This window comes from Desarmillaria tabescens (genome assembly GCF_030435595.1).
Source record: "Desarmillaria tabescens strain CCBAS 213 chromosome Unknown EV420scaffold_117, whole genome shotgun sequence".
In the NCBI taxonomy this organism is placed as follows: domain Eukaryota; kingdom Fungi; phylum Basidiomycota; class Agaricomycetes; order Agaricales; family Physalacriaceae; genus Desarmillaria; species Desarmillaria tabescens.
Genome location: NW_026848416.1, coordinates 64005 through 87745, shown reverse-complemented (window position 1 = coordinate 87745; position 23741 = coordinate 64005). Strand labels below are relative to the sequence as shown.

At 46.5% G+C, this 23741-nt stretch overlaps 6 protein-coding genes across 6 annotated transcripts; 1 reads left to right on the top strand and 5 right to left on the bottom strand.

The window, feature by feature from the left end:
• Positions 1-2318: 2318 nt before the first annotated feature.
• Positions 2319-4570, bottom strand: EV420DRAFT_1589118 (cytochrome P450; the record flags this gene model as incomplete). The annotated part of the gene is made up of 13 exons (XM_060474886.1): positions 4326-4570; positions 4182-4278; positions 3995-4131; positions 3816-3941; positions 3514-3763; positions 3344-3460; positions 3194-3296; positions 3085-3141; positions 2916-2965; positions 2816-2862; positions 2642-2761; positions 2557-2586; positions 2319-2499 (listed from the first exon to the last, which is right to left on the bottom strand). The coding sequence occupies exons 1-13, from the start codon at positions 4463-4465 to the stop codon at positions 2319-2321; spliced, it is 1455 nt and encodes a 484-aa protein (XP_060322471.1). The 5' UTR covers positions 4466-4570.
• A 1250-nt stretch (positions 4571-5820) lies between these two features.
• Positions 5821-6489, bottom strand: EV420DRAFT_205162 (uncharacterized protein). The gene is made up of 3 exons (XM_060481200.1): positions 6268-6489; positions 5990-6217; positions 5821-5935 (listed from the first exon to the last, which is right to left on the bottom strand). The coding sequence occupies exons 1-3, from the start codon at positions 6345-6347 to the stop codon at positions 5890-5892; spliced, it is 354 nt and encodes a 117-aa protein (XP_060322470.1). The 5' UTR covers positions 6348-6489; the 3' UTR covers positions 5821-5889.
• On the bottom strand, positions 6490-8511 carry EV420DRAFT_1670237 (uncharacterized protein; the record flags this gene model as incomplete). Its single annotated transcript, XM_060479045.1, has 5 exons — positions 6490-6862; positions 6916-7116; positions 7918-8378; positions 8424-8455; positions 8495-8511. 5 exons carry the CDS (start codon positions 8509-8511, stop codon positions 6632-6634), a joined length of 942 nt encoding a protein of 313 aa, XP_060322469.1. The 3' UTR covers positions 6490-6631.
• A 6039-nt stretch (positions 8512-14550) lies between these two features.
• Positions 14551-14943, bottom strand: EV420DRAFT_1652225 (uncharacterized protein; the record flags this gene model as incomplete). The annotated part of the gene is made up of 3 exons (XM_060478624.1): positions 14551-14667; positions 14716-14864; positions 14910-14943. 3 exons carry the CDS (start codon positions 14941-14943, stop codon positions 14551-14553), a joined length of 300 nt encoding a protein of 99 aa, XP_060322468.1.
• Positions 14944-19689: 4746 nt separating this feature from the next.
• Positions 19690-19978, top strand: EV420DRAFT_1589103 (uncharacterized protein; the record flags this gene model as incomplete). Its single annotated transcript, XM_060474885.1, has 1 exon — positions 19690-19978. The coding sequence occupies one exon, from the start codon at positions 19693-19695 to the stop codon at positions 19921-19923; it is 231 nt and encodes a 76-aa protein (XP_060322467.1). The 3' UTR covers positions 19924-19978.
• Positions 19979-21386: 1408 nt separating this feature from the next.
• On the bottom strand, positions 21387-23084 carry EV420DRAFT_1487281 (uncharacterized protein; the record flags this gene model as incomplete). The annotated part of the gene is made up of 7 exons (XM_060470500.1): positions 21387-21723; positions 21777-21922; positions 22019-22145; positions 22172-22383; positions 22497-22699; positions 22901-22952; positions 23007-23084. The coding sequence occupies 7 exons, from the start codon at positions 23082-23084 to the stop codon at positions 21387-21389; spliced, it is 1155 nt and encodes a 384-aa protein (XP_060322466.1).
• Positions 23085-23741: the final 657 nt, after the last annotated feature.

Sequence of the window (23741 nt, the reverse complement as noted above, 5' to 3'; positions counted from 1 at the left end):
GCTGTGAGTATGGAGGCAACGAGGTTAGATTTCTGTCAATGTTCCGGCGACATCCAGTCGGGGTTTGTGGGTGATTGAAAATTCAGAGCTAGATCATCCAATCTACGATGTGGTCACGATGATTTTCTTGTTCACTCAGGCAACACCGCCTTCATTTTCCTTTCATACACTTGTTCTAGCGTTTGAATCTCTTCTATGGTGAGTTGCCCTCGGCTCGAAAGAGGTCAATACACCAATAATAGCAGGGGGACAACTTTTATGTGTTTTCACTGGTTTTGGTAAAAGATTGGGAGGTATTATCGTCTTCTTTAATTTCGATTGTGGGGTTCGAACTCGGATCACAGAACCGATGTGTCACAAAGGCATAACGTTCCCAGACCCCAAGGGCCAAATCGAGCAGACAGGCCTCTAAACAGTCATGGAGTAGTTGACCTCATGCGTATTCCGCAGGCTATCCTGACCACCAAATGTCGAATTCATTAGAGAGGCCTTCAACTTTGCAGCGAAAGGGAAAATCAAAGCTCAGCCCCCACCTTGTCACAGGAAGATTTTCAGATTCCTTGACATTTGGCGGAGTTTCTGTATCATGAAGCTACACAGGTAGCTTGACGGATTGATAAGATAGTTAACAGTGAGGAAGAAAAAGAAATTTGCTGTCTGGAAATCATATCCTTCGAAAGGGATTTGAACCCTAGACGTAATGTAGCCGGTATGACATGAAGGGCATATATTCCAGACTTTGTGTTTAATCTAATGCGTGTTTGGAGATTCTAGCTTTCGACCGCTCTAGCCTGCCACGTGAATTTCCTATAATAAATGGGATGATGCGTATCATATATACAGAGAACCACCATTGGTTTTTGTTGTGGCAATGAGTATGGCTCCTGCCACCGCACCATTTTCCTGATGGTGTGTTGCGACGAAGTGGTATCTTGTTGCTTGAGTTCCTGTGACAATGGCGAGGTCCACTCCTGCCGCCGCGCTGTTTCCCAATGGCGTGTTGCGACGGTTTGGTTTCCGTCGCTTTTGTTTCGGTGGTGTGACAAGATTCGCTCCTGCCACCGCACTGTTTTCTAATGGTGTGCTGCGACGGTCTGGTTTCTCGTTGCTTTGGTTTTGGTGGTGGTGACAAGATTCGTTCCTGCCGCCGCACTGTTTTTTAATGGTGTGTTGCGACGGAGCACTTTCTCGTTGCTTTTGTTCCCCAGTGCTTGCGTTTCATGTCCGTTGATCCCACCGCCTGCTTTGTGTCGCTACGTTCCTCGTGGTCCGTGCGTATGCATGTATGTTTCACACTGTCTCACCTTACATGATGATGGATCCTGTGCCTCCGAGGATTACAACTGTTCCCTCGAATGGCGTGCTGCTACGTAACTATTGACCTCCTCCGATACACTTGCCATGGAAGTGCTTAAATGGGCTGAACGCCGCCAACGGCCCCCGCTTTGTTCTCTATGCTGCTACCGGCCGAAGTGAGGTCGAAAACGAGGTGTGTTATTGTACTGCGGTGTATTGGAAACCTTGCAAGAGTTACCGCGAGAATCCCCCCATCTTTGTACTCCCTTCCTATGCACTCTTACTATACCTTTGATCTGCGAAGATGGGAATGTCCTCAGCCGCTTGGATAAATTATAATACGTTGATGATATCTATATTTCTTAAAGCAGGTCCGTTACAGTGTCGGTAATGGTATATGTCCCTCACTCTGCCTTATTCATTTATGTTCCAGCTGTTCGGAACCCCACAAAGAAACTCTAATCCGCGAGACGCACTCAACAGTGTGATTACAACGGCATGAGCCTTTGTGGCCACGTCACATGGCACGCCATGTCAGGGCTGTGGGCCCAGCCGTTCCTTATTGGGACCTTGTGCTGGTTACCAATACCAATACCATACAGCACTCGTTTCGGTCATACACACTGCTCCTGTTCCTAGCAAAGATAGATCCATCAATCTCCCAGGAAAGAGCCTTTGTGATGCACCGTGTTGAACGTCTACCGAGGGTTCGAATCCCATTCGAAGGATCCATGATCAGGTTCGGAAAGCCAATACTTTTTATTTCTTATATTACCTACATCCAAAGTACACCTACGTCATTTCGGTCTATTATTACAATCCTACCTATTCAGATACTCTAAAATCCCAATTTTCGAACGGCGGATCCGGGATTTCTGTTCAAACTTATAAATACACAAGTTTCAATGAAACATAGCAGCCGGGTAGAGCTCCTTGTTATTATAAAGTATCGTAATCTCGTTCTAACAAGGCACTCAATATAGACATACCCCCATGACCACCATCCTTGATGTTCCATTCGCTCAGTTGTCCATCAACGACCTAACCCAAGCCTCTTTCTCCTTCCCCAACCGCAGATCAAAGCGTACCCCAAAACTTCCAGGATGCATCCCTGGCTCATCAGCAAATGCCATCGAGTCAATCCTCTCAGTCGCAACAATATCAAAAGCCCATAAAAGAAGCGCCGTATTAATGAACAGCGACCTTTTCGCCATCGATAAAATTAACACCCCCAAGAAAATAGAGATAAAGGACATTCACCTATTCGCAACGCGTGATCCCGGACAAACTCTGCATACATCCACATCAGCAATTCGGCAAGGCTTAGACGTACAAGAAATCTTGCCTCCGACCGAATCCATAAACAAATTGCCTGATGTCATCTCTCAATTTACCGTCAAGTATCCATCTTTGAGGATCGAATACTTCGGGGTTGGGAAAGACATCAGGGGTACGGAATATGGTCCTGTGATTGCTTTTTTAGCAAAGGGCGTTCAAAGTTATAGGAATACAGACATACCAAGGCGATGCGATAATAGTAGCTCCTTTGGGAATCACATAGCCTTGCTATTTTGAAGCATGCTTGTGAGACGAAGCCAAAGAACGAAAAGAGCACTAACCCAGATGAAATCCTGAGAAGCGGCATGTGCAATTCCTAATGTACGTGCAGCTCGTCATCGGCAGATAAGCAACGGAAGACCAACCACTTGGAAACAACGGTCGCCTTTTCGAAGCTTCTATCAGCAGCTGCATATCACCTTCGAGAAAAACGTACTCACCACCTAAAACATTCGGAAATAAACGCCATAACCTGCGGGAGGCGCTCCCTATCCTCAAACGTCGGACCTACCTATTCCGCATTCAATAAGAATCCACCTGATGAGGCCGAATTACCAACATCGATCGCGAGGAACCACCTCATCGATTTCTCTCTGTACAACTTTCGCAGCATGAGGAAAACAGGTAGCTGCCATGATAACGAAGATTATTGCAGACTCGGTCTAGAGTTTTCAGTAGTTAGCAGAAAACGGGCAAAAGGAAAACGAACTGTATTCGATCCTGCTGCAAACATCGAACCAGCAAGATACGCAGCTTGGTCAAACGACATCTTCTTATTATCCAAGAGATCCTTCCCAAAACATGCAGGTACTTCCTCCCCAGCATCCTGGACAGGCACATAAGTATCTTCCAATAAAAAACAGCGTTCCATGCACTGACCATCCTTGTCTGAACATACCCTAAACACCGACGACACAAAGCAAGCGAATCTTGATGCCACCTCTTAAGTTCGGAAAGATACCCAGGAACCCATCGAAGAACGGGAAACGTATCCACAAGGTAAGCTCCCGGGCGATTTGTCATTCGAAGCCGGTTTGCCTCTCGAATCATTTGTTGAAGATCAGGATCATCGAATGTTGTAGGTGTCATTTTCCCGTAGGTCAGGGTAAGAATCACAGATGCTGCATATCTGGTTCAGAAGATGAGCTCGATGCATACCCAGAAACGAAAAAAGTCTGTACATCTTTGTGTACTCTGTAAACCTCTTCGGCTCGTCAAGGACATTAAGAATCAGTTTTTTTGCGTGATGGAGCTGTACGGGTTCATATGCCGCTGCCTTATTGGTCTTTAAGTGTGCATGGAAAGCCCTACAAACGTTATATTAAACTCGGCTTTGCGTTTGCCATCGTAGATGACTAACCTATTCAAAGTTCTCCACCTAGGTGTATCATTGAGCAGAATAGACCTAAGACCTCCAGAGAACGTCTCAGATGCGGCAATGGCCCTTGGTCTGTCCGATGTCTGGGTACCACCCTTCTCCATTATTTCTACAGCCGCCTAGATTCGAACATCGGTCTCATGTTTGTCAGCATAAAGTGCGAACACACATCGTATCGGCCAACGATAATGTACACCTTCCCAAACCGAGTCAGAGAGAAAACAGGCCCGTAAGTCCTCGTCCATTCATCGTACTTCAAGAACTCCCTGTGAGAATAAGCCTACTATAGCAAAATACGCTACGAACGACGCACCGCTTTTTTGGGATTTCATTTCCAAACAACCAATGACCTGGTGGGCCTGGGGGTAGTGACCGTCGATGATAATGAGAACGTATGAATACAGCGAGAGAAGCGGCAAGGACACAAGCAAGCAAATCAAGCAGCCAGGCCATCGTGGCAATGAAAAGAGAAATAACGCAGACGCCGTGGATAAGGCTTCGACCAATACAGGCACCCAGGTAGACATCAGATCGCATGATGCAGTCACGATGGCTGAACGTGAATCGCGAAGCCATAATCATTAGCCAGATTGCGGCGCTGGAGCGGGTTTAGGACGTGAGAGTACTCAATGAAAAGCTTTTCATAGCACAGCAAACTCACAAGGTCGCTTATTCATATGCCTGTGAGAGCCATGACCTTACGTTCTGTCTTCGGATGGTGGACGAAGTTTTTACCGTCGTCAATTTCGGAGAACGCGCGCTCGACGGGAAACAAATGCCATCGAGGTACAGGGCAGGGTGTGTGAACATCAAGCAAGGCTGGACGAGATTTACGCCTCTGCCGTCTCTTCGTTTATTCCTGCAAAATGCCAAGACCGAATTTTCTCGTGATGTACCTCTTTTAGCTGCTGCATCAATTGCGAGAGGAATCAAACATCGAAGACTGACCTTTTTCTCACAAAATCATGTTTGATTCCTGCGCACATGGCAGCCGACATTCCCTCATCACGTCAAAATATTGAATTGGTATAGTAAAAAACGCGTCTCCTGTACACGGTTCAGCTGGTATACAATCTCGTACTGATCCAAGACCACGCACACGCCATCCAGCGAATGCAGAAACATAAACAAAGATATCAATAAATTACACTCCCGTCATCCCGCACTTTTACCCACAGAAGACCGGTGGGACAAGTATTCTGGTGGCGGCGTTTCCTGGTTACCACGATCTACCCACAACCGGAACTGGCTTCCCAGCGAGTCACTCTTCTCATGACCTAGCCTCTCCCCAAACTCCACCCGAGATTCAGACTTGAAAGCGCCTGCCAGGCTTCGCCGAAGGGACCCGATTTGCTCCCTCAAATCCCGTAAAGCAGCGGCTTGTCTGACCTCCAATGAGATCAACGAATTCCGGACGGACCGAGGATGCGGCGCGAGGTAGGCGGCGCGACGCGTTCTGGCTTTACGTCATGGTCGCCTTTTTTCTCCGAGGGTGGCGGAGTGGATTCTGTGTCCGAGTTGTTTTGCGCGCGCTTCTTCCGGTCTCGAATGAATAGGTATAGCAGCAGGGCGCTTGTGATGAGGAAGATAACAGATACTATGGCGAATCTGATAATGGCACCGACGGGGATACCACATCCGCCCGAAGAAGTCGCTATGGCGGTGGCGGTGTACTGGGTAGCTTCAGAAGTTCTGAAGAGCGATCAGTGGATACATTACAGTCAAGAGGAAGCGAGTTGACGAACAAGGAGGAGGAACTAGTCGTAGTTATTCGTGCAATTGTATCCACCCGCTGCACTTCGAATGGCTGGCTCTGCGCAAGGGGGACATCATCGATGGAAGGACTAGACCATTTTCAGTCATTGATCAAAGAATAATCAGAATCCGTACTCTGATCTTGCATAGGTATGTATAGTGAACAAGCTACCGAGCACGGAGAATCAGCAACAGTCTCAGATATACAAAGTCCTGACTCACCCATTTTCGTTAAACCGTAGCGAGGCATTCACATTTCTCGTAAAGTTGTTCACCCAAACCGCTTCACTCGACAAAAGCGACTGGCCATAAAATTTCTTCAAAAAGAATTCGGAAGGATCGTGGGGAGAATGAACAAGGTACAGGTTGGTCGGTTCGCCATTGTGCACGATGCTGGGAACTGTGATATTGAGGGCGAAGGATGGTGCCAGAAGGAAGAGAACCGCGAACCTTTGAACACGTGAGCATTTCCTTTCACCGAAACAGCAAGTGCAGCATACCAGATACTCATGCTGAACATAACCATTCCCGTCATCCCAGGCCAAACCACTACTTCGGAAGGGATCCAAACCCGTGACATATGATAATGGACGCGACTACACCAGGAAGAGTATGTTACCCTTCGAAGCTCTTCACACCGCCGTCGACTCACATCATTGAGAGAGTCAACCGGACCCGAGATATGACTGCGACCAGTGTTGTGATGCTATTGTGTTCCTCCCCGTCTGCATCCACAGCACGAATATGTGAATGGATCAATATCGGCGTATTAGAGTGGAGACCAATGGGATACCGTCTCACTGACGAGAGTCGGAGGAGAATGTATAGGCGGGGGCGTTCATTGATGATGCACGAGGGGATAATTTAGACCTGGAGCAAGAGGCTCAAGCCGTTCTCGGACCAGATGAGGATGGAGAGAGGTCGTTGGGTGCGGATGATGGAGCACTGATGCCATAAACTCAGCGAAAGGAGTGGCGTGTCGTAGACACGGTGGTTGGGGCTAGGACGACGGGGGTGTAGTAGTCGGGGAGGGGCAGGTAGTGTGGACGACGAGATGGTTTGTGTGATGAAGATGACTTGGATGCAATGGTTGTACTGCGGGCGGAAGAGATGAATAAGCATAATTAGAAGAGCTGGAGCACGCTTACCTGCAAGTCGCCAGCGAGGGCAGAGACTGTCGTTGTTAGAGTGGATTTGGTGCAGTTTCTTTGTCGTCGAAACGTAGGAGCACGTTTCTCTACAAACGACATAAGATAGACATCTTCATCACAGTTGTTGGGATTTGGCAATCCGGCATCATGCCGAGTCTGCTTATTAAGGAAGAAGTCTGAGGAAAAGCGTGGAAAGTTCTAGTAAAAGTACATTTAGTATAAAAGTAGGTACTGTAGAGTAGATCCTCATGCGTTTGCAGAGCTCAGCCAAGCGCAATACTATTGGCTTGCTACCGCGCATGTGACACTGGGAACGAACCGATACCCCGTTTTCCAACAACAGTAACGAGTGCTTACTGATCCAACGAAACCACGTCACTAGGAACACCCGACAAACCCGACCATCCGCGCATTACCGCAGACAATCAAGATCCTTCACACTGACTTGTCGATGCTGTCCTGATCCTCAGAAGTAGGTAAGTCGGCGAACGTCGTTTCGCCTCCCGGCGTTAGAGCAGTTGGAGACCGGTCCAAGGGGTAGTCATTGGAAAGAGCGCGAAACTTGGACGCGTTCGTGTAGCGTCCTGACCATTCACATTTAGTGACAGGATCGTACACAAGTGAAATACTCGGTCCAGAAGAAGAGGAGAGAAATGGGTTGGTGCTCGCCGTGGGGAGGCCCAGGAAGAGTACACGTCGATGCAAAGTGCATCGCAAAATTCGTCCATGCTTCGCCTGATGACAACGCTGTGGTGTATATAGGCTTTCTTGAGAGGAGCGAGCAGTAGTCGGCGGAGCACCGAAGGAACCACGGAAACGCGTTAAGGGTCCGTGCGTGAATGTACGTGATTTCGGAGGCTTCGCTTTGTACCCGTATGTGCATGCGTTGGGAAGGCGACAGACGGTTCCCGAGGCATACTTGTTCGCAGAGCAACAGCCAGTCACTGCGAATGGTGCCGGTAAGGCTTGTCCCTATTCCGGTGCGGGAGTTGAACAGACTAAGAGCGCATATTCTTCTACAAAAGAAAAATGGTAATCTCCGCAGACACCGCCTTCCTCATAATCCCAGTGGTTCAATGTGCTCGAGAACGCGAACATGGACAATGGGCTGGCATAGAGGGCTGCGTGTTCGACCATCACGCGATCATGGAGGCGGCCTGTGTACCGAAGGCAGCGCGTTGGGAGATCGTGGCGGCGCGAAGGATGAGAGGGAATGTATGGTGAGTTCGGAAGCCAGGGTTGTTTGCGAAGCAGATGAGAGCGGACGTAGGCATTCCATTGGTATCGTCGACACGTTCGTCTGTCTTCCAGTTGTAGGTCAGCATTTTGGAGGGTCATCGAATCGATCAGAGCTAGGCCGTCGGCTGTGAGGTTGATTGGACGGAGGTCGGTGTCGATGGTATGGTCTTCATGCAGGGTTCCCGTTGTCATCCAGATGCAGGAGTACGATTCTTTGTAGCCTACATGAATATTAGCCGTCGTTCATCACACGAACAAGCACGTACCCATCCAATGCCGCTGCGATAGTCGCTTTGAGCTTCACCCCAGTAAACAATGTGAGCACTTGTGCCCGCACGCGAGATCCCAGATCATGAGGACCGACCAGAACCTGTTAGCAGCCAGTGGCCTGGGAGGAATTTAATTCCGGATACGGGCGACCCGGTGAATATGGTTTCAGATGCAGATGGAGGAGAGAGCCAGCGGGAGGCGAGCCGCAAGTCGTCATATGCGAGATGGGGTGAGGGAACGCGACTTATGCTTGGTGTACTCTCTGGTGTAGCCGAATTGGAAAAGAGAAGAGCAGGCGGAGTGCTCGAGATCAGATTTTTTGATGGAATACAGTAGTCGTTGAGTGATGTTGAACGTTGGGGAGTAAGTCGAGTTTGAAAGTGTTTGTCTATGCTAAGCGGTGTGGAGCCTTGTGAGCACGCAGAACGCCTTACACATCTGGGTGCTCCCTGTCAGTGACGGGTGCCGGGAAGTGTGGTAAGCCCTACCTGGTATAATGATTTTTCATCACCGCCATCCATCAAGCACACCTAAGAAAACTGCGCATCGGCTTTAATACTATCGACCCTGTCCTTCCTTCCCTTCCTACAAACCAGACGATTCCTCATCCCGAGAACAAGTACATGTGAGGACCAGCGAACGCCAACGAGAACATCCATATAAAGCTGAGCGACGAGATTCGGTTGATATTGATCGCATTTTGGAAAGATGTCCGTGTCCTAGGCTGGCCTGAAATAAAAGCCGGGAGGCGTTGGGCATGGTAATCTGAAAATAAAATCGGTTATCACGTCGCCAGAAGCGTACCAATGTAGCGGACATTACTGGTTTGGTTACATCTCGGTTAGATCATCTTCCTGCCGACTTGGAGCTACCATCTGAGGAAGAAAGGAATTGCGCGTCTCCGCTGAGTGAGGGAAGCAAAGCCCGGAATTACCAAATAACAGCAATCAAATTCCCACGTGAAGTACAAAGGCCCAATTTCCAATTCTTTCTCCCTCTCTTGTCGCACAATCTTTTGCTACTGCGAAAATCTTCAATGGATGACTGATATAATGAACATTTTGACTCTCACGATAAATGCGGGATCACAGGCCTTACACGCCCTCTTCCGATCTGGATTTTTTGTGACCCGGGTGTTGCCTGGCTGTTCATGCCATCGTCACTCATTAGATTTATCTTCCTCGTTTGTATTTAATTTCACTCACCAACTCCCCTGTCAATCTGTTCCTAGCTAGGTTTGTCCATGGTCGCTTTCCCCGGGTGTATAGGTATGTGGTTCCAGATCACCGCAGTGTACGACAGAATGACACTTTCTCACTGATGAGGACGAATACAATATTCCGATTTCGCAGAACACCCCTAATAGTGTAGATATTTCTATTTTCGGATGTCTTCGAGTCACTCACGAGTCGCCAGAATCGACGAGAACTAAGTCCCAAGCTGTCAGCGGAATTATCAAAGAAACGTGGTCGGAAGAGAACAAAATAAATGTGTGTGCCTTACGCAACCCGCTTCTCTAATACCCTTCTTGCGAATGCCAAAAGTGAGCATTATTTCAAGGAGTGGACCATATACACGTGAGACCAAAGGCATTTTGCGGTAATTTCCTTCTAATATCTTGCGATCTTCCTAATTTCTGCTATCAAGGATCGCTCTGGACACCGCAGTAGATAATTATGAAAGGATTGTGTCCTTCCATCATCTCTATTCCCCTTTCCTGCTTCTTTCGAACTACAAAGGATTGAAGTATACCGGTCTTGTAGCAGGTATTTAGTTACACATTCCGGACAGTGCTCGTACACATTTATCCCGTTCCTTTCATATGAAATGATCATTAAGATAATGCCCTGAATGAGTACGTTAAACGCCTAGTACAGCATCGTAGGCATTTAATCCGCTGTTTAAATATCATCTACCCGATTTCCATGGTGTATTGTTTGCGCATGTTCCGCATTTCTCCCCCCGAAATTTCACTTTCCGCTAGTTTTCTGTTACATTCAAGCAAAACGCCAGCGGTACTCTCACCACGACTATGACTTACCCTGCACCTCCCAAAGATAAATCCACTCTCAAAGCACCGACATACAAAACAATACAGCGCGTCCGTTACCATCCATACATTCGGTATGGTCCTCAAATGCAGTCCATCTTCATTCCTCAAGTGAGCTCCGTCAGTCTGGAGATACTTTCTCATCAAATTCCCCCTCGGCTGTCTAGCTTGCGGATCCTATCCTGATGTCTCTCTCAAAGGAAATGGTAAGCATGGATTTACAGTCGCCATATTCAACGCCTTTCCTCTCATTGATAAGCCCTTGGGACCATCGCTGAGGATGGAGGAAAATCGTATTGGGTCTCCTCATCGTGAGTCGAAATACATCTTGTTCATAGAAACAAAGTCACTGAGATCTGTCTTATTTTAGTTCCTCGTTCAAGTAGTTCTGCGTGTCGTAGAGAGAATCTGTGGATATTAAAACGATTGGAGTATATACACTTCCCGTATGTGCATCCACTATGCTTCAATGACATCGTACTAACAGAGACTCGCCATATCCATGTCTAGTCTTAGCCATTTTTGTTCCTCGACAGATTCGTTTCGTACTTTTCTTCCTCACTTTGTTCAACTAAACACAGCACTGTCCATTATTTACAGTCCTGGATCAGTCCATACATATCATTGTTTCGCAGGAATAATACCGTGTCAACTGGATATCATATGACTAGTGACATAAAACATGTCAAGAGTAGACCAAATCTCATTCTTTGCGCTTCGCGCTCATCTTTTCACCCTCTAATCTGTAAGTATCGGGTTCTGAGAAATGCACGCCTTCCAGAACCCCCTCGTGAGCGTTTCCAAACGGGTATTCACCATTCTTCAAGCGGGGAGATGGAACTCGCATACGACATTCTCCGGTCTGCGTAGTGCAACCTGGAATGTACATATGAGCGAAAGTCTACAGTGGATGCGATGAAGAACCTTCGTATTTCTGAGACGTGGAAAAGGAGGTACGTTCCTTTCATTCAAGCACTCGCCCGTGCAGGTGGAGAAAACCTCCGTGGCAGGGAATTGTGTCTAAAATATCAAGGCAATCTAGAACAGCGTATTTAAGATATCCTGTCTTTCGACAGCTCTCGACGTCGGATAATTGGGTGCGGAAAAAAAAATCTAGCCTTTGATCTAGCATCAAGCGCACGTATTGAACATCTGGAAGTGCGGACAATATGTCATGAAGTCTCTCCATGAACGTGCTTGTAGAATGTCCCCATCGCTTCGTGTTCCAGAAATGACCGGAACTTTATCCGTATGTACCTACATATGCTTCCAATGAGCGTTGCAAAATATGAAGCTTAAATGTAAATGATTGCGTGAATAATTGGTCAATAAACGTAACGGCCCGGTCGATTACAGACTCTCTTTTTAGATCCTCACCACCATGTCCTTTGTAATTTGTCATGCAGCGGTGCACTTAGACGTAGTTTCTCTGGTATAAACTTCTCATGAACTGTTTTTGAGCAGGACTACTCAGTTGGCACGGATCTGGGATGGTATCACGCTGTTTGGAGGCTTGCTCCATATTTTCGCAGACATTTCCCTGTGGTGCGTTTTGCTTCAAACACTTTTTCGCGCCTCGTTGAACATAGTCTCCAGACATAGAAGGAAGGGTCAAAGCGCTGAAACCTATCCACGAAATACCACCGATTCACAGCCTTTGCATCGCTTCCTTGCTACGGAACGGCCAGTTGCTCACAGTTTCTGGTGCTAGGCTATTCTCTTGCGCCTAATTCGGCATTCATGATAAACTGAGTACCATAGCAGAAAGTCCCAAGCGTACCCCTCTTTTCTGAGAGGGAAACTTTGGAACAGCCACAACACCCACCTGATGTTTTTGTGACAAAATATCATGCTGGTCTACTCCGATTGTGGCATTGACCTGGTGCACATTTGTTTCACTTTGCTGTGTCGAGACAACTTGTGCCACAGAAAGGCGTATAATAGGACTGACGTGATTAGGGAATAATAGCTCTCTGCTCCGGGTCTTCATCCTTTCACTTCCTTACACATGGTTGATTGTACCACCAAAACCCAGCCCCTTGACCAAACTAAACATACCATACGCGAAGACTCTTACCCTCTGCCGGCCATCCCTCGCCACTTCTGCCGGCCGCCGAGTTGGAGGCGCCGTCCATCTCCTTGGTTTCCCTTTCGTTCATCGCCACTTTCTCCTCATTGGAAACCTTACGTTTTATGTCCAGTTTGTGCAGGTCCGCGGGTATTGATATCATCAAAGTAGACTTCCGAGAACATCTGAAGATTGTTTTGAGCGACTGGAAGAGATACTATCGTACTTCAGGGAACAGACAAGTACCTTTACCGCCAACCACGCTCCTTCCCATGAAATTGGCCCGAATCGATGAGCCTGAAGGGAACGCAGGGATTGGAATTTGGCCGTATTTCAGAAATATCGAGTTTCTCATTCTTGATGGACTCTTGTTCTCCTTTCGAGGACCTTCACACAAAGAAGATGAACCACTCAAGAACCGGCGAGTATATGCATCTCCATACATAATTATTATTTCGCTGCTACCGAGTCCTTGCTATTCCGAGTCCGCGAGTCACATCTCATGACTCTCGCAAAATTGGACATCATGGCATCATTCGCATCACTCTCGCCAATGTTGCAACGGTAAGCCATTCTCTGTTACGCTGTTCCTTTCACAGATGTGAAAGGTATCAGTGCTTTTTCAGACTTGACGCGTCCTGAAAGTGATCTTGAAGGGTTGACCCCACTGAAACAGCGTCCCGCTTCGACGACCTCGAGGTGTTAGGAAATCTCCTGTTTGATGTGTCTTACAACCTCAACTACTATTTTCCGACGAGTTGGAAGCAGCTAACATTATGGCCGAGCTCGGCCGCCGGGACTCGCAGAAATTCGGACTCCTATTCACGTACCAGGTACACTGTAACAAGCGCGCGCCTGGTCCGACAAAATTTGATCCGCCAAAATTCATAGCAACCAGATTATTAGGTTCAGCGGCAGTGTAGATCTAGATTTCAGCATCGAAACACGGATATTGATATGAGAGAATTATACAGTGTGGTCACATTCTACAAGTGGCGCCAGGAGAATTGGGACCCGGGATATGCCCTTCGAACCCGAGAAGGTCGGTACCGATTTTAATGTTCATGGGTATTCTGACTAATAACCACTGATGCATAACGATGCTAGATGTGGGCCACGCTCAGAGAAGCATCAATAAGGTTCAAGGGAGAAAAAAGGTGCATAAGCCAAAAAGAATACCCTGCACGAAGCTATGCGACAAGTGGAGTCCAAGCACAAAATATTTGAATGATGAAGAGACGAACCCAGCCGATGAAAAATAGATGTTGGGACTGGTCATTGGCATGAATAAAGAGTGGAAATCCTGAACATATAAAGGTAATTCACACATAGGTACCATGCACTCGGCGTCCGTTTGGCCAAGTCTTCGACTTCGAGTCCAGATTCTCAGGAGCCAGACACATCATCGCTGCTGGAATCACCGCCCGTTGGGTGTGGTGGCCCTACAACACTGGATCCAGGACATGTTTACGCCACGGTGGATACTAAAGCAAGCATGGAGACGGGGAGGCGGTCCTTCCGAGAAATGGATGTAAGCCAGCAGGCGATTTGTCTAGCTGTAAGCTGTTTAGATCCCCTGGGAAACAGTCGGTAATAAAAGACGAGTCGAGTAAGCTGTTAGAACAAGCTCTGACATGTGTCGACAGGGTATAAGAGTAAGCATAGCAAGCTGGATGGAAATTCAAATAAGCTTGTTTTGGTATGGAAAGACGCTCTTAAGATACATCACATTCGCCTCCCAGCGCAATTATCATTGGACACTTCTATTAATTTACAGCTGTCAGTAGCCAGGTGGCGTCCAGAGTTGTTGAGCAATGAACGCACCTATCTAGGTAAGGGCTATGCCGTATATTTGCACCCCTAACGATGGTGAATATCGCGATATTGATGTAGCGTCGCTGGAATCAGACCACCCCAGCGAATAACGTGTGTTCGAAAGTATATTCACTCGGTAATTTAAATTTCGCGCTCATCGATAAAGCGCTCCCAAGTCGGATGAGTGACTTCAAAGTTTAAAAGTTGTGGGTCGTAACGGTGTTGGTACCAGACAATGTCCATTCCTTCGACGGACCGAAAAAGCCGTTGAGCTTCGCTCGAAATCAATAATGCTGATAAGAATTTCCTGTGATATCGTCAAGATACAAGGCAACATCTTTGATCATTGACTTACGATTAGGCCGACAAAGTGGTCGACTTCAAGCTCATGCTCTGACTTATGTTGACCAACGATGTGCCATTTTGGAGCGAATACGCGCAGAACATGCCCGTCTCGAACAAGGACATGTTCACTATCAGTGTCGCCATCCCCTGTCAAAAGCGCTACACAACATCAGGAAAAGATAAACGCTGGAGCTGTATACTCACAAACGTGTGCTATCGCATGGGGAGGAACTTTCATCGTGGGTCCACGTTCTCAGAGTCAGTGGGATGGCATGGCAGTCCGCTGCCCTGTCCGTGGATGGGCCTGACCTTCCCGCCACATCACCAGTACTAATAGCCGATACTTTGAAGATATTGTTACTGTCTCATGTTCAGGAAAACAAATCTATCGATGTTCCTGAATATATACAGCATCCTACTTGATGGACAGCGCCGGGCTGAGATGAACCACTCCTTGAATGTCCACGTGGGTCCTTATTTGAGCTTTACATCAACCGTTTATTGCCTTTCCAGGTCAGTGGTATATGTTGGGTGTATGTGTTCTTCCAGTTTTGTGATTTACGGACTAGCATCGTGTTCTCAAACCTCATTTTTCCCTTCGCCCCCACAATGGATCACTGTCTCCAATGCTGTCTAACTATTGCATTTTCTCCTTTTTTGTTGCTTTGGCGTTAAGCTAGGTAGAACGGGGCGCTTTATAACTGTGAGTCCAATGATTTCAATCTTCGTTAAAAAGTGGTTTTTTAGGTAGTAACGATGCTTTACCTCCGTACCATCGAACAGTATTCCTCTATGTGCACTACACATGTTTATCAGTGTCCAAAGTGCACCTGCATGTGGAGCACATTGTATCGCTGTCCTGCATATTGTGTCGATAAAGGAGGACAACCGTCGCTTTTTAACGGTGCAAGATCTATGTGTCAAAATTGCACTAGAAAATAATGATTCTGGCATTCGGTAAGACATCCCTTGCTGCCGATACCCACAGCGTCTTATCCCTCCACTTCAGATCAATCTTTTCTTTCTTCCTGTTTCATGATCTTACAGTGGCTTTTTACATCTCTGACACTCTATGTCTGTGTTCGGTTCTCCTCTGTCTCTCTTCAAGTTCTTCTGGATCTCTTTGCTGTCGCTGCTTCCTTCACGTATCTCTTCATGGTTAATGACTGCCAACCCTCCTGGAAACGCCGACAACGATTCTGTAATGGCAAGTGAATTTTATCAACGCAGATTGCCTCTCATTTATAAATAAAATAACAGACTCGCCACACTGAACACCACCCTCTACATCCCTTAGGCATTTTCGCCAGCCAACTACCCTGAAGATATCTTGAATCTAAATTCCGGACACTATAGAATCGCACACCTCACTACTATCCCATAATGGTCTGTAAATGATGCATCATTTGCCTTGGCTCTTAGTTTCTAGCGTAAACCTGATCTTTGCTGCTTAATCTAACATCGCTTGTCAACTAAGCTATTACATAGAAGATGTAGAATACCATTTACCACTAGATTCTAGACCCTTTTTAGTATACTAATTTTGTTGAAAGAGACTTATAATAATAATAATTCTTTCCACGCGCTGCTCAAAGATGATGTCGGTAGTCTCGGGCCCCAAAGCGCTGTGAACGTTCATTTTGTAATGAGCTACAACTCGAGCGATCTACACAACCCGCACTATTTTTAGACACGATCGCTCGATCGTTTCGGTTCCTCCCGTATTCAGTCCTTAATGACAACATTACATGTCTGCAATTCGACTAGAAATCCAAACCTATCTCTTCGTCAAAGTTCACTAAGGTCCTATAAGCGAGGTCCGAGTGTCGCTGGTCGTGCATGAGATCAAGTTGCCACATTGAAAACAGACTGGCGAGAGCGGAGATTTTGGGCTTCGACAGAGCGGGAGTGACAAAAAGATAGGTCCTTTAGCCTAATGGCAGTCGGAGTTTTCTCAGCTTTCGCTACTGGTTGTTCTACTGACTCCGCCGCTCTTCATCAAAACTGAATGTTACCATCACGATTCACATGCGATGTGCTTAGTCTTTTTACCAAATTAGGAATGAGAGCGCTCAAAGAGCGCCCTGTTCACACATCAGCGCTGATCCTCTCACGTCAAAGCGCTACACATCATTGACAGCTTCCTTCATCCACAGAAAAATCGCGCTGTTAAGGATGAAACACACTGTTTATTTCATCGCGATGAGAAAAACGAAGCTGGTCTGTAGGTCCAAAGAAAATTTCTGCCACCTGCCACCGTATAACCCGATGACCAATATGGACAAAATACCACTGTATTTGTAGGGTAATTGTTGAGATAAGCGGTAATTCTCCAGCCGCTCACCCGGATATAGCAGGGAACCCTCGCAAACAGGCGAGGGTCATCGTCGTTCGTCTACCTATTTATCTACATGCCGTGTACACTAATAGAAGCAATATGATGTAATAAGGAAAGCCGAGGAGGAGAACAGATGAACGGTGCTTCCCACTGAAGATCCCGACGTCGACTGCACCATGATGCGCGACACTTGACATTCCAACAGTAATAGCACACCGTCCATAACAGAATGACTCATAGACGCCGTGACATCATGAAGCAACCCTCATAGCCGGGCACAGCGACAGGGCTCAAAGTGTCACACCATCTTCCCGCCAAATTACCGTCAGCAATCCCGATAAGGTACCCCCGATAGAGCTACTTTCCTTGATCGCCATCAACCTAGATAAGGTATAGATAAATGTTAGCGAATTTGACAAGACTTGGCAACATACGTAGTCCTTAGAGAGACTGATGAAGCCGTCACATGGGCGAACCCTACCGACAAGATTGAATTCTCCCTGTGCTGAATGTCCATGGGGAGCAATATCAATATATAGCAAATAATAGAGTTCATTGACTGTACCTCACTTGTTATGATGATGTCACAGATGAGTCTCTGTTCGTCTAGCTGAAGACGATGTGCTCTCTGGTAATAAAGAGGCTCTTTTCCACCAGGTTCAGCGAACTTCAACTTTCAAGTCCATCGTGATCATCTTTGATATGAATTCAGATTGGAAAATACAACCTCAAGGGGTTTGCGGGAGATAAGGGGTCAAATTCATCGATAAGTAGTCGGCACTAAAGAGCCAGCATAGCCAGGGGGCGGAGTTCGTGAAGCTTCCATGTATGACGATGCTTGACCACAAGACTTTTCTGCAAAACAGGAGGTGGCACTCCAGACAAAAGCGCCGCATATGCAGTAAATTCGGTATACTGACGGTTCCTCTCATCATTTCATAGAGTATTACAAGAAGCGGGAAGGACATACAGTGAAATTCCTTCCCATTGTTCCCAAGCACCTTCAATACTAAGATATGCCTTAGCCTTATGATGATATGACTGACCGTCGAGAGAACCTAACAGATATTGCGTTAGGGGGTGTCAACAAACCGAAACGAGGACCTGGCAAGAGGTCATGACCGATTGATAAAAGCCAGGATTTTGTTTTCCGTACCATTTCGGGTGCCAAATACGGAGGAACAATTCGGATAAGACCTTGAACAAGAGGGAAAAAAAAACAGCATTGTCAGGAGATTGCTAATTCTTCGACCCAGACTCGAACCCCAGTACGTAGTACAGGATAAGACCCACGATGTCACGAAGGATTATTTTGGTTGTCTTTTATAGTGATGCTTAGTGTTGCCATGACTCGGCTAGACTCGACTCGGCTAGGCTTATACCGACTTTGGTAATTCTAATTAGTCGAGTCGGCTCAAGCTGCCGTGAGTTGGCTTGAGTCCCGACTCAAACCAAATAAGGAAATCAGAAGTGCGAAAGATGCTATTGCTCGATGATGGCCAACATTCTTTCTGAAATCAATACCTAACTTGGTTGGTGAGTGAATACAACCTTTGTGAGGGTCAAGTTTGCCTTATATTTGATGCATTAATCTAATTGAGCAATATTAATAAATTCTACAAAATCTTCACATGAGAGGACTGGGGAAAGAGCCAGAGCAGCCAATTGAGATGACTTTGTTGTAGTTGTAGCAAAGACTTGGAAACTGCAACAAAGGAAGTCTTAGAAGCCTTGAATGGACCTAAATTACTCAGATATTGGTATAGCTGAATCATTGAAACATGACTTGGTTAGACAAGCCTCCGAGCATCAGAGAGTCTCAAGACTAGTCAATAAGTGTAAAAAAGCACTTACCTGGCAATATTTGCTGCACTATTTAAGGTTTTCTACTTGGTAACTACTTCGAAGCCTGTTTGAAATTTTTAGCTTAGAGTTGAGGACAGGTAAACAGTCGGCAATAACAATTAGCCTTGGAGGACACCAAATACATTCAAAAGCATCAGATTATGATTTCAATTAAATACTACGCTGAAAGACGCGAAAATATGAACAGAGAAAGGACAGTAGCGAAGTGCGCGAAGATGCATGCCCATATTTGGAAACACTCAGGCTAAGCCGACTTGAGCCGAGCTTGAGCCGACTCCGTTAAGGTGGGCTCAAACTCGGCTTAAATGGACTCGGCTTACAGTTATTTACCGGTCATTGCAACACCATGGTTCAATGAAACACTTAGCCTCTTGCTCTCCCTCCCTTCATCCTTCATCATTAATTTGTATTACATTGCTGATGTGTATTGTATCTTCATGTTCTACAGTAATTCTTCATATGTGACATGGATAATATTCCGAGAAATTGAGGCTTCTGTTCTAAAAATATCTATTTTCTCATGAACTCAAAATCTGACCCAGAAATGTGTGTCCTCCATCTGAATGTAATCACCCACAAAGGCCTCAATAATGTTAATGACCTTCTGAAGAACCTGTATGACAAGTTTGAGACCAGGCGCCCATTATCTGAGGAGTCTAGGGCATAGATAAAAGTGTGGTTCTGCCAAGCTATTGCCTTTGATGGACAGTCTGACAGTCCAATGTGCCTATTATTGCCCCATTGCCTCCGAATTTTATTTCTCCTCTTGCTCAATTTTTTACTATGCCTGGACATGCTAAATCAAACTTGAAAAAGTGCCAGATTACTTGCAAATGCCATGACCAGCTAATGGAAAAGGCAGTCATTGCACACAAGAATGAGCTTGCCAAACTACCCAGTGCTCCTCAGAAAGATGCAAGAAAAATCTGCAAAGATTTCGAGGCTGTATATCAGAGGGAGACTGGAAAGGAGATCTCGCTTTCTTATAGCACTCGAGTGATTCCAAGTTGCTGACTAATGAGGTTTGGGTACATGGGCCGGACTGTTTCAATGACTCAAAATAGCCCAGAATACCCACGCCACAATAATGCTGTGAAAGCGGACTTGTACCTGCACCTTTGAGCATCTTTTTTTTACTGTATCTTATTGTTGCATAGTATTACACATTCTTACATTCAAACCTAGTCAAAATTCCCAACCAATTGGAACCTACAGTAAATATCCAATTTTGCTGTTTCATTGACCGGTAAATAACTGTATCGGCTAAGTCACTTTGAGCCGAGTCGCGGCAACACTAGTGATGCTCATGGTGCCTTCACCGAAGACGTAAATGGAAAGGGAGATAGATAGGTCGTGCAATGACAATGCGACTAACCCGCAGTCAATCCGAAGCAGGAACCTGACTATGCTGAGCATGAGGGCGTGACCAATTGCTAGGAGCCATGACTGTGTCTGTGGTACCTGAACTGAGCCTGGAGAGTCGAGAATGGGGATGAGAGGGTTGGATAAGAGCTGGAGCGAGATGATACCAAAAAGGGGTCCTCGAACCCAGGTGAGCAACGAAGGATAAATCACTGTACCACAACGTCACGATGAAGTACCTCAAGTCTTGCTTGGAGTTTCTCTTATACGATAAGGAGGTCGAACAAGATGTAAAAAAAGATCTTTATGGAACATCCATCGACCGGGACTCGAACACAGATAACCAGCATGATAAGACCACAACATCACGAAGGAATATCTAAATTCTTGTTTACAATTTCTTTTGTTGCGGAAACACCCCACCTTTGAAGAACATGCAAGTGATTGGAAAGTTGAAAGGTAGATGGCTTGGTAATGAAAATACGAATCACTTGCATGAGGTAGGATGAGTAAACTGAATCAAAAATGGACAGAGAGGTAGATGGGTCTTGTAAGAAAAGTACGACGAAAACCGAAAGATACTCCGAGCAAGAGGACGTGACCAATTCGACATCGTCTGTGGTATCCTAAGCCTTTTTACGGTGCTCACCGTTGTATAAGAGCTCAAACAAGAACGATACAAAAAGAATTACTCATTACCTCCATTGGAGATCCTCCGACCGGGACTTGAAACCAGACAACCAGCATGATAAAACCACAGCTTCACGAAGGATTATCTCTGAATGATGGTTTACAGTTTCCTTTCATAGCGATGCTCATTGCGGAAACTAGCCACCTGTAAGAATCACGTAAATGGTCATACATTGGAAAGGTAGATGACCTAGTAATGAAAATACGATCACTTGCACGAGGCATGATGGGTACACTGAATCAAGCTTAGGCTCATTTTCAAGGAAGAAAAAAATTACAAGAAAATCTAACCCTTCCAAAGGGATTCGAACCCCTAGTTTTGGACGCCACATCCAGTACATCAGAAGGACATGTATTATGACTACAACTGGACAACTGTAATCCTCCCAAACCCCGACCCGAGGGCGATTCTTCCGAGTTCTTCGTCATAATCCAACGCCGTCCAATTGTTTGACGAAAACGAGGACTGGGGCCGTGATAGCGGCATGTTTGACCATCGCACGACCACAGCGGGGGACCTGAGATCGGAGGGCTCCGCGTCGGGAGGTGAGAGAATCGAGGGACAGGGAGGTTAGTTCGGATACCGAGGGTTGTTTTTTCCGTAGCAGATGAGGACGGAAGCGGGTGTCACGCTGGTGCTGTCGACTCCGGGGCATGCCTGGTGTCGGCGAGGGAGGGAGGGTGTTGTAGGGAGTGGTAGAGCGGGCGCGGACGACGAGGGTGACAGGTGGGTTGTGGATGAGCTTGGATATGGTCGTCGTACTGTGAGTCGATGAGATGAAGAAGCGTGATTATAATAGTTGTACAAACCGTACCTGCAAGTTGCGTATGCTATTGAGGTAGGCGTGTTCACCGGCTTTCCAGTTGTTGGACAGCGTTTTGGAGGGGTTGTCGCTGAGAGCTTAGATCTAGACGTCGCTGATGATGTTAACTTGGCGCAGCCAGATGTCGACAGAGTTGTCTTCATGCACGGTTCTCGTGTCATTCCAAAGCAGGAGCGCGATTATCTGTGACCTGCATAGGTTAGTCGTCATTCATCAGATGAACGAGCACGTACCCATCCAACGCCGTTGCGATACTCGCTTTGAGCTTCACCCCTGTGAACAACACGCCTCTGGGGGATCACTCTGAGCACTTGTGCCCGCACACGAGATCCCAGACCAGAACCTGTTAGGAGCCAGTGACTGAGGAGGAATTAGATACAGAATACTGGCGAACCGGTGAAGGTGGTTTCTGATAGGGGAGAGAGTCAGCAGGAGGTGAGCCGCAAGTCTTCGTATGCGAGGTGCTCGAGATCGACTCCATCGATGGAATACGGGTAGTCATTGAACGACGTTGAACGTTCGAGAGCAAATCGAGTTTGAAAGTGTTTGTCCATGTGAACCGGTCTGGAGCCTTGTGGGTGTGGAACCACTTGCGCGTCTGTGTTCTCACTGTCAGTGATGCGTGCCAGGAAGTGTGGTAAGCCCGACCTCGCGCAATCAAGTTCCTTCACTGCTATCCATCAAGCCCGCCCAATTAAACTGCACACGAACCTCATCACTATCGACCCTGTCCCTTCTTCCCTTCCTACGAACCAGACGATTTTCCATCGTGAGAACATGCACTGTGTGAGGGCCAGTGTATGCCAACGAGAACGATGATATATAGCTCTGCGACGAGATCCGGTTGATGTTGATCCCCTTGGGGAAGGATTTCCCGTGTTCTAGGCTGGCCTTGAGGCGCTGGGCATGGTTATCTAGAAATAAAATCAGTTATGAAGTCCCCAGAAGTGTACCAATGTATCTCACATCATTGGTTTGCTGTCATCTTGGCCAGATCACCATCTCGCCAACTTGGAGCTACCATCTGAAGAAGAAGGGGATCGCGCGTCTACGCTAAGTGAGGGAAGGAAGCAAAGACCGGAATTACCAAATCAAATTCACCACGTGAGGCACACATGCCAATTTCCAATTCTTCCGCTCTCTCAGCTCGGTGCAGTCTCTCAATTGCTATTGCAAAAATCTTCATTGGATGACTGATATACTCGACATCCTGACTCTCACAATAAGTGTGGGATCCCGGGAATGCTTCTGATCTGGATTTTTTACGACCGGGGATTTATAAGGTTTGTTTATTGGCATTGTTCATGCTTCGTTCATGCTATCGTTACACGTTGGATTGATCTTCCTAGTTCGTGTTTATGTTCGCTCATTCACCTCAAGTTTTTAAATACTCCTAACTAGGTTTGTTCATGCTCTCTTTTCCCGGGTGTATGTGGCCCAAGATCATCACAGCGGACTATACGTTCTCCCCAAAGAATACGAATATGATGTTTTTGATTCGTAGCAAACCCCTAATACTCCATATTTCTCGATATCCAGATTTCTTCGAGTCGCCAAAACCGAGAACTAAGTTCCAAGCCGTCAGTGGAATTATCAAAGAAACGTGGTCAAAAGAGAACAACATAGTGTCTGTGCCCCATGCGACCCACTTTTCTTATATTCTTCTTGAAAATTCCAGAAGTAAGCACTATTTCAAGGACTAGAGGATACACACATGAGACCAAAGCCGTTGTGCGGTCATTTCATTTTATTTAATATCTTCCGATCTTCTAAAATTCTTCTATCAAGGATTCGTCTGGAGACAACAGCGGATGATTATGAAAGGAAGTGTCCTGACATCATCTCTCGCCAAGGCAAGGAGTGGTGATCGAAGTGAGGTAAGATTGATTAGAAAGAATGTATCAGGAAAATGATGGATTCCGGCGAGGGTAAGCTTGAAGCTATTACTGGCTGTCA